This window comes from Vigna umbellata, chromosome 1, assembly GCF_029865625.1.
Source record: "Vigna umbellata cultivar VRB3 chromosome 1, Vumbellata_1.0, whole genome shotgun sequence".
Taxonomy (NCBI): Eukaryota; Viridiplantae; Streptophyta; class Magnoliopsida; order Fabales; family Fabaceae; genus Vigna; species Vigna umbellata.
Window position 1 is genome coordinate 40,672,714 of NC_142165.1, and position 10,875 is coordinate 40,683,588.

Below are 10,875 nucleotides of genomic sequence, written 5' to 3' on the forward strand. Positions count from 1 at the left end.
GTCTGATGCCACACGTAACCTCAAATTATTTGACTAATTTACCTAGTTTATTATTGTATCCAAGTAGGTTAAGATCTCCGATACCTATTTTAAGCGTAATCAGATGAACCGCTCATCTAGAAAATCACAATTGGTTGAAGCAAGTGCTCATTAGTGCGGGGAACAAAGATGTCAAAAGAATGACATAAAAATCAAATCAGCAAATGAATCATGTACCTTTTTCAAATAAAGGTCATGAGAAGAAATTTAGAAATTTAGAAATTTAGAAAAGTTTCAATACTAACATCTTCCGTAATTAAATTCATTACCAAAATCAATTGCAGCAATTTAGAAATGAATGCCCCTACATCCTGAAACTTCGTGTCCATAAACCCTCCCTCCTGGGAAAAATGAGTTACTGTTTCTGCGATCATCATTGCAAAATCCTTTGAGCAAGACAAACCTGTCTGCAACAAAAATGAATCCCTTGGAAGATGGATTAATTTTAGAAAATGCCCGTACAACGAAAAACAATCAGAGGGTGATTTTTTTGGACAGAAAATGATAAAATGGAAAGCTTGAAGCAAATGACAAACTTGTATGGTGGGTTCACCCTTAATTTGATGCCCCGGCTTTAATACTGAATCCATTTTTTTGCCTCTTGTTTGATATAATATCATAAAAAGAATCTACCAGTTGCCCTGCCAAACTACTCGGATCATCCATAAGAGTCTGAATGAAGGTATTAACCACCCTGCGTTCTTGCTCTGTCGCCCTTAAACTAAACCATGTTAGCAACTTCAACCTAAATTCCTGTTTAATGTGACCCTCACATTCTAGCCAACGAATTACTTTCACACAATACTCAAAGTTCTCATCCAAGGAACATGAACCATCACATATGCGTAATGGAGAACCGTTAATTAAAGTGCTGTCACAATCATGTGTCTCTTCCATTGTGCTTGCTAACCTTTTTCTGCACATATCTAAGCGTGAATCAACAGCAGATACTTCTCCTGCTGGCCCATGGGTCCAGGTTTGAGAATCCCCACTCCCATGTGATCTTGCTAAACCATTTTTCTCTAGATCATGAGAAGCTGCATCATCGTCCCCCTCCACAGTTTGCAACAAAGAGCAACCATTATCTTCATCCCTAGAATACTCAAAAGGAGGTGTTAGCTCTTCATTTAAATCAGGAACTGAAACAACATTCAAATCAAGGCCTCTAGAAACTGAGGGCAACTGTGCCTCTGGAATTCTTGGTTTATCTAACCGTTCACTCTGACCACAGCAATTTTTCGTATTGGCACAACAAAACTCTTCCAAGTAACCTTGTTCTTGAGCCCAAGCAAGACGCAAAATTTTCCCAAGGTCTCGAACCTTGAATCCATAGTTGCCCATTGCGTCATTTGGCACCATCTTGGATCCCGAAGAATTGCCCCTAGATAGAAGGTTCTCTTTTTCATGATTCATAGCGACAGATGGAGAGGGGTTGTTTTTAATTACCTCGATGCTCTTGGTAAAACACTTAGCCTCAGAATGACCCAGGTCACATGTATCTGTGTAAGATATAATCCGAAAAGTATATTCTGTGCAAGGCTTGAGGTTGGATATCAAAATCCTCCTCTGAGTTTTGGGAAACACGGAAACAGGATCTTTGGTGGGTGATTCATCCCGACTCGTGTAATACCAAAGCTTGTATCCCTTAATCTCCTCAGAACATATATTTGATAATTCAATTAAAATGATTTTCACGGAGGAAGTTGTTACCTCTTCAAAAACAAACTTGCAAGCAGCAGGAAGTGAACCCCCTGCGAGTTATAAATATACCATCATGTCCAGAATAAATGAGACTCAAAAGTCAGAAATTTAAGCCCCTCCCCCAAAGTATATAAAAAAAAAAAAAAGAAAAAAAGCTAAAGAGCATTATTCCAACCTGTAGAATCTGAATTTACATTGTGAACAGTGGCAAGCCAGCTATCAGCTTTCTCAATAGCAAGTGAACAGAGTTTCTGTATATCATTGGCAATAGGGAGTCTGCTGACAATGCCTCGAGCCATCTTGGCAGAAACGCCATTCACAGGGCCAACTTCTGTCTCCAGCTTAGCCTTCGCCTCTTGTACTGTTTGATGCAAGTCTTTGAATTTTGTGGTTCCATCCAGAAGCCTGTAGCTCAAATATATCCTGTAACAGAGTACATCCACACGTCGGGCATCCTTAGCAATATTTAGCTGCTTCTTCCAACATCTGAAATAAATAAACATGAATCACCAAGCCAAAATGGATCTAGAAATTTACTTACAAACATATTAAAATTGGTGTAATAATAACTATCATCAGCAGTTATGTTATTATTAGATTAACTGTTATGTTGATGCAAGTATGATAGGAGAGAATAAGGGGTACATGCGTATTGTTTTCCAGTAATTTGGACACAACTCTGCTACTTCCTAAAAGTCTGAGTCTAGGACAGCAAATTATGTGCATTTTGTGAGTGATTTAACATTATTCTTCTCCAATAAATAAACTTCTTCTATCATAAACCCAAACCGTTATTCACCAAAACTTAGTATAGCATATATCAACAACAAAAACAACCAAGTCATTAGGTAAGTGTCAGCTAGATGAATCAAACAATGCCAGTGTTCTATTGAAAATCATGTTTATAGACAACAAAATACTTCAGTATATCAATAACAAGGTGGAAGGAGGAATGACAAATACTATCCACCGTACATGTAAACAAAATTACTTACCCGAGTATCCCCGTAACTTTACCACAGGATGCACAACAATAACCACCATCTAGTTGCATCAGTTGCCCATGATCAACAACCCCCACCTTCTTATGTAGAAGGGCGCATTCAATATGGCAAGACAACCCACAGGAGTCCCCTTGAGTAGACTCAGATGTGCATACCAACCAAAGACTAGGATCCTTGTTATCATCAAAAAGGTGACAAATACAGCAAGAGCATCTTCTACAGAATGTGTCATCTATAGACAGAACTGCCCTACAAGCAGCATTTTTACAGATCCAAGTGTTTGAATGGCCAAAATCAGAAGACTGGTCAGAAGGAGGTATGAGTCGAGTGGGATTTTCACCCTTCCGAGACTGCTTTCTAGATGGCTGGTGGCTGAAACTAGAAACCTTTTTTGTGTCTTGTTTCTTAATCATCTTCCCAGTTGACTTAGTTTCAGTCATCCTGCTTTTAATTGAAATGTTTTTTTTGTCCTTATCAAAAGACGTTCGAAGAAGTTCCTTCTTCAGACCACATTTTAGGAACTGTTGAAGGAGTTCTGAACTTTTTGAAGCACCATCTGAATGGCCATTTTTTTCTGGAGTACTTTGCACACTGGAAGAAAGGCTTTGAACACCAGAAACTGGACAGAAAAGAAAAACAATTGTTGTAGTATTTGGGAAAAACAGCAATAGATAAACTTCAAATGATTAAACTAGGACTTGCATAGACAAGACAAACAGCAGAGATAGACTAAGACTATGTAGGAGTACAACATGAACGCAATAAATTATTAGTTGACTTCAGGTTCCATAAAAAAAATGTGCATGTAAGAGTGATTATTTGAACAGTTAAACCATTAGGAGTAGGGACAGATTAAACCTTCAGATCAAATACAATAGAACTGATTCAATTTCTTTCCACAAATAAATCAGTCATACTTCTGCCCATGTTTTAAGGCACTTATAAGCGCCTTAGACCATTGTACGTGGATGATACACTCAAGAATTGAGTAAACCAAACATCTGGCAACCAGAACTAACAACACCAAATTATATAGCTAATTCCATATGAAAGCGCTAATTAAGGAGATCAATTTACAAATCATCATGGGCAAACCACAAGAAAATTTGACCACATTTACATGTTATCCAAGTACTGTTGCATACTTTAAACAGCTTTGACACTATTGTGAATCAAAACCATTTGACAAGATAATACATCTGCTAGCTATTTAGAGGACAAAATTCTTTATATGAAACATTCCCCTTTCCGTCAACAGAAACAAAATGGAAGCAATCCATTGTAAAATTTATAAGCTTTTGAAATCTGCAAAAACATTGAGGTTTAAGTTAAGAGGAGATGCTAATAGCAAACAACATTAGGCAAAATCATTAAAGGTGACCAGCCAGAGAAACACAAATACAAAACAATTAATGCAGTTCTACTTCTAGATGAATATCTACCAAGGGAAAGACCTGGAATCAAGTTCCTCCAGACAGATTGCACAGATTTTGAACTAAACACCCAGATTATAAGCTATCATGAATAGGACAGATACAAGTCTCGAGCCATCCTGAAAATGGATAAATTTATGACGTGATCTTCTTAATAAATTCCAAATAATAGGATCGGATATTCACATCAGAAGAAATATTCACAATGAAGACTTGTAAAGCAGACCAAGTATCAACAACAGGCTTTCTATATAGGGTTTACCAAAAGTGTGTATTATTCCACACACAGCTTTATTATAATCAGGGAATAAATTAACTAACGGTACAATATAAGAGAATCCCTAACTAAAAGTTATATATTCGTTTCCCTATTTACATATAATTTGATATGATACGATAATCCACACTAATTAAATCAAATGCCTTAAGTAAATGGAAGGTTACATGGAAAATTGATTGCGGGGTTGGGGGGGCATGGCTAAGAAAGCAACTTCATAGAAACAACGTGGCAACCACTGTCATAGATCTCAGATGGCACAACATTGCCAACTATAGCAAGATGTTCGTCATTTTAAATACAAACAACTAGTTCATATATTAGACAACTGAATACTCAAACAAAGAAAAAGAAAACTAAAGAAACTCACAATAAATAGTTAGTCACAGTTTATACACATAATTGGCATCAATAAGGCATAATAAAACATATTAATAAAGTGAAATAATGAAAGATGATGGTTCAGTAGCGTCGTGATTTTGTATGGAAAACTATTAGAAAAAAAAATAGCAGTGTGAATGGGGACTAACATAAGACAGGAAAAAAAGTTCAAATAAAGTGAGAAGGATCAAGGCACCTTTTCATGGAATGGTCAACAGAGAAGGTTTTCAAATACTATATCTATGAAGTGAAGAATGTAATAGAAAATGGGGGAGAAATCGCAGCTTTATCAAGAAAACCTTGAACCGGTGTTGTTTTAGTGGTAGAAATAGATTTTTGAAATCTAAATCATGGTATCACTGCCATAACATGTGGAAAGCACTATTTTGGCCCCTATTGAAAACGGCTCTGATATTTGAGTCCTGTAGGGTTCTAGAGCTGCTCCACTCTGCTATAGCATCCAATTGACTACTATGGTGGCATCTAATGGAAAAGCGTCCAAAGCTAATATGTGGCAAATAAATTCGATGACCCTTAATATGTAATAGGGGGTCTGTGCAACTGAAAGTACAAACCAAAAAGCTGTTTTCATTATCCCATTATATCTCAAATGACATCAATTGGAATTTGAAATTTTATACATTATGTCATACAAATATGGAATGCAATTATTGATCAATCCCTATAATAGATTAATAAGTAATCATCGTCTCATGTTAGAAAAACCGCTCCGTGATTATAATCATTAAAAGTGGATATTTCTTACTATTGTAATCTAACCTTAAACGTATAAACAAATTATATATCAATCTCACACTATTAATGAAACGTAATTTTTCAAACATGATAGCTTTCAGCAGAAGGATGATGTACCTCATTCAATTCATTGTACTTGTTAAGATGAACAAAAATATATTAAGTAAACATTTACACTATGGTAAGATATAATCCCAGCTTCTAATTGCAGTTCAGTTCGGTGTACTCAAAGGGTCCACATGAGATCAGTGCCTTAGGAGTGTCTTTCTGCATCGAGTAAAGACCATCTCTAATGCCTCATTGAAAAAGATAGAAATTCTACGAAACCACAACTATCTAACTTACTGACTGTATGCATTAAAAGGATGAACAAATCATACGTAATTTGCTTGAATATTTTTTAGAACAGTTAGTTCATACCATGACATCAAAAACTCTCGAGACAAACTGATCTAGTGTTTGATATTTTCTGCCCAGAATTTCTTAATAACAAGTTGAATTTCATTACAAGGTAGGTGGACCAGTTCATGGTAACTGTAAATGCTTCGAGCCCAAAAGGTTCTCCCATGAGAACGATTGTTAGAGATGTCAATATAAATCATTAATGCATCTTCGCCAAATAGATTACACTTCTTAGGTAAAATGGTCAGTTTTTGGGACTCTTAGCTGCAAATAACTCATGGATTTGTAAAATGAAAACCACAACATGTTATGCCCAAGTAGTTAGTTAAAATGGAAAATCAGTACAAAGTAGTAAAAATATTTACTGACAATTTATTTCCATCCTCAGTTTAAAAAAAGATCAAATTTAACTCCCCAAGTTTAAGGGGAAAATAATTGGATACTCTTATAGATCATTAAATGGAAAAACAAGAAATATCCCATTAGAAAAAAATAATCATAGAAGGTTTTCTCAACAATTTTAATAACCTGCCATAATATAGTCACAAAAGTTTGAGTTACTTTTAACACATTTTGATTAGTATTACGATTAATGTTTTATTATAATTCTCATAAATAGGGTAAGATAAAGGTTTAACAGTGTAAAACATTTCAATACAATAGGCCAGTCTTTGTTTTTTCCCTTAGTACAGCATCATTCCAAATTTAAAATAAAAAAGAGAAGGGGGAGGCTATTGGATATTCCACTTATGCAAACCATTGGTACAATTGTCTTCCAAAACAATATCCTTCAGATTTAGGGAGAAATACAACTATACTAATCGGTAACATATGTGTTCATACTTTATTTTTAAAAAGATATTACAAGCCCATCCCTGATATAACACCAATGGCACTGGACCCTGAGAAAATAGCAGAATTAATCTCTAATATGTGTACTAAGGCACATCAGATCATTGGATAACCATATTTTACTTTACCAATAACTACAATATATTTTTATCACACGGGTCAAACAAAATTCACATAGATGATAAGCCCAAAGGGCAGAGGAAGCTTCAACACCATCTTGTTGGAACATTGTGGTTTCAAGATTCCTCATCAAGCAAGCACAAGATATTGATATGCGATAAATCACGAGGAAACAATATATAAATTAAAACAATGATATATGGTCAAAAACCCTTCTAAATGTGAAGTTGCCACTTCAAAAATTTATATTTATATCATGCATTGGACTGAAACTGTACAAAACATAGTCTTTGTCAGGAAAGGAAACACAAGTAACAGCATAGTTAGACATAATCGCAATAGATGGCAGCATGACATTCAAAGGAAGAACACTGGTACGTGGTACCGTAACCAAAACACTAGACACACATTCAACGTAGGTAATAGTACTTTTAATCACGTGTTCATCTTTCCTAAACTCAAATTTCAGTCGTATACTATACCATACCCAAGGTTTACCTTCAATGAATTAACACGTCAAAATAGAATAATAAAACTACACAAGCAAACACTCAAGTACATACACCACACAAAAAAAAAACGAACTGACATTAACCTCTAAATGAGCATACTGAAGAAGCACAGGACCATACCTTTAACCAGGAACTTCTCTTCTAAATCCATTAAGTATGATTAAGCGGCCCTTTCCTGAAAAAAATACAGAGATATAGCATTACTACGTTGTTATACAGGTGAGAAGATCAAAACTGTGTCATGTAAGACTTGCCACTCCACAGCGTTAAATATATAGAAAAAGAAATTACAAAGTAAAGTCTCGATATACGAAACCCACCAAATAAAGTTAATAAATGGTAATTGACAAATGTTTAACACGACAAGCAGCTTGCTTTAGCTAAAATTCCAGCTGCTCAGGATCAAGAAAAAACAACTAACAATGTTAACACGCAAGTTTTGTTTTTTCTTGTTCGTCTCAACTTGAACTTCAACAAACAAAAACACCATTACATTTTATAGGAACAACGACAATTCATAAGCTCAAATACAAGAATGTGGCTCATGAATAGAACATAATAGACCCGCAATAAATGGAACAACAATGCAGGATAGGAAAATCAAATTAAATATGTTCCATACACAAAATAAACACAGAAAATTAAAGGAAAAAAATTGAAATCATGCATAAACAAAATAAACTTATCCAACCCACAATGCCTCGTGAAAAAGATTAAAATGAACATAAAGCAAATAGCATAAAAACCTAGAACAACATCCCATACACCCGATTAATATGACAAAAATATTTACTTTATTTTTACATGCGTATACTATAAAATAATACGAAAGACGAACACCGAAGTGAAGAGTGCTCTATAAAGCCTCACACATCGCGATTCAACAGCCTCTTCCACACGCATTGTGCAGTCCGCATTGAGAAGAAGTGAAATCAAAGCGTGTTTTTCTTAATTTTTCCTTTTTACCAGAAAAGGAAACAACTCCTATACATGAATATGAACGAATACAGAATTACAGATATTAACATAACGATAGAGGAGAAAGAAAAAGAGCGTACGAAGATATTGAAGAACAAATCTGCGGAGAAAATAGAGCCGAAAAACTAGGCAAAAATAGAATGATAAATGATAAATAATATATAATATATAATAATAAAAAAGAGAAACAGAAAATTTGGGTAAAGTCAAGAACAGAATCTGCAGAAAAACGCACCTTGGGAGAATGAAGAGAGGTTTTCGTTGAGAGCGTGAAAATCGTTTTGCTCCGAAGAGCATGAATTAATAAATCGAAGGCGAAGAAAAATCTTCGTTGTTAGTTGTTATTTGTTGGAGAGAGAGAGAGAGAGGAACTTGTCCCAGTTGTTCACGTTATAGAGGGAGAGAAAGCGGCGAAGGGCACGCGCGGGGGAGCGCGTGGACGGGGAGAGTAGTAGTTTGAAAGCAACAATGGTTTGGGGTTTTCTGCAGTTGCACGGTTACCGCTACACATCTACTCCCACACTCTCATCACTGTCTCATGTCATCTTCTCTTTCTTCTCTATCTATAAATTATATATTAATTTACGCTAACACACAGTACATACTTTTTCTTTTCTTAGTTTCCTTTCCCTTTTATAACATTCACGTGAAAGGCCCTAAATGTCCTCGCAAACTGAAATATTCAATACCAATTGATAATACATATATAATATAATTATCGGTCTATTTATAATATATCTATTTATTATTTGTATCTTTCTCAATTTTATTGATGAAAGGTTGGTTGATGAATCTCATAAACTTATGAGTTATTTGTAAAAAATTTGGACCTCAATTATCATATTTATTATAATATTTTATGTTTGTTAGCCATATTTATCAATATACTCGACAATAGAATATTTATATAAATAAAATTAAATATGATCTTTGAGTATGGATTTATTTTTAGGAGAAATCAGTTGCTAAAGACTTTTCGGCAAAGTTTAAGAAAATTTAGAATTTTTTTAAATATAATAACATGAGTGATTATTAAATGATTTTGAAAATATTAATTGTATTTATAAAATTAATATAGTGCTTTAATGTTTTTATTGAAATAATACTTATTTCAAATGTATAATATTATTCTAATGGATATATATTTAGATTAAAGAGATAATAAATTTTATTGAAGTGTACTATTTAATATGTCTGTTAGAATAGAATACATTTAATATGATAACTAGAAAATTTAATATATATATATATATATATATATATTATTTTTAAACGTAATTATTTTCCCTTTATATTATAACAAAATTAACTGTTGACTTTTTTCTAATTGATATTCAACTTTTGTTTTAAATATTTGTTAAGTCAAACATACATAAAAAAAACAAATTAAAATATATTCAAGAAAACCTTTTTTTATAATTGAGATAGCATCCTAAGTATTACTATGTGAAACTCCTGATGGGGAAATGTAAAGTTGGAGATGGGAATGTTACTGTGACTTTAATAGTACAATGATACTTTGATAATATTTTAATATTGTCTACGTAGTCCAAAATTATTCCACAATCAATAATAATAATAATAATCATAAACACCAGTATAAATCAATCACATAGACCGTATTAAAATGTTATAAAAAAAATATTGTCAAAGTATCATTATTCCTTTAACAAGAAGATATATAAAAAGTTTTTTCTTTTACGCATTAAAGTGCAATTAAGATACTTAAAACTTTTGGGGTAAGAGAATTTTTTTCATAATAGGTGAATCATTAGATTTTTCTTTCTCTGGTTTTTTACATTAATGGCTTCTCAATCAAGATTATAAGTTTTTTTTACTATTTACTGTGTTTATTTTTCCTTGAGTATATAAAATATTTATTATTGAAGTTATAGGTAGTCAAACTAAACTTGTATGTATATATTTATTTATTTTGTATTTTGTTGTCATTTTCAGCATTGGTATTTTTATTTTTATGATTCATGCTTGTTTTAGAATAATGATTTCTGCAATATGATTAAAAAAATACTCTGAACTGAAGTAATAAAAAGTAATAGTTATAGCCACGATTTATCGTTTATCTTTTGATGATTGAATTATTAGGTTATTTTCACCTCGAGAATTAGGTTTCCCATTTTATAAACAATGTCAAGGTTGAAACTCGATGGGTAGTACATTTGATTAAGCATTGTATCAAAGAAAGTGACTTTTGGCAAAATCTAACAGCTACATTTTTCATCTTTGAAAAAATACTTAACTATCTAGTATGGTATTGGTTATAAAAAATAGTAAAGAATATTATTGTTTTTATTATCTTAAATGTTTAATAATCATTATGTAAGTTTTGTTTACAGCCAGATTCAATTTACTCATTAGTTTAAATAGTAAAAACTTGATCTTTTTTCATAGTTTGGAACTTT

The 10,875-nt window shown here is 33.2% G+C and overlaps 1 protein-coding gene across 5 annotated transcripts; it reads right to left on the bottom strand.

Moving 5' to 3' along the window:
* Positions 1–117: 117 nt before the first annotated feature.
* LOC148205367 (VIN3-like protein 1) lies at positions 118–8,954 on the bottom strand. 5 transcript variants are annotated; one of them, XM_088103082.1, is made up of 7 exons: positions 8,691–8,951; positions 8,536–8,580; positions 7,598–7,652; positions 4,199–4,296; positions 2,736–3,363; positions 1,916–2,226; positions 118–1,790 (listed from the first exon to the last, which is right to left on the bottom strand). In XM_088103082.1, exons 5-7 carry the CDS (start codon positions 3,182–3,184, stop codon positions 595–597), a joined length of 1,956 nt encoding a protein of 651 aa, XP_087959208.1. In that variant the 5' UTR covers positions 3,185–3,363; positions 4,199–4,296; positions 7,598–7,652; positions 8,536–8,580; positions 8,691–8,951; the 3' UTR covers positions 118–594. The 5 variants fall into 5 exon arrangements, with proteins under 5 accessions (XP_087959208.1, XP_087959206.1, XP_087959207.1 ...); XM_088103080.1 differs by lacking the exon at positions 4,199–4,296 and having other exon boundaries at positions 8,691–8,954; XM_088103081.1 differs by lacking the exon at positions 8,536–8,580.
* Between the last annotated feature and the right edge of the window lie 1,921 nt (positions 8,955–10,875).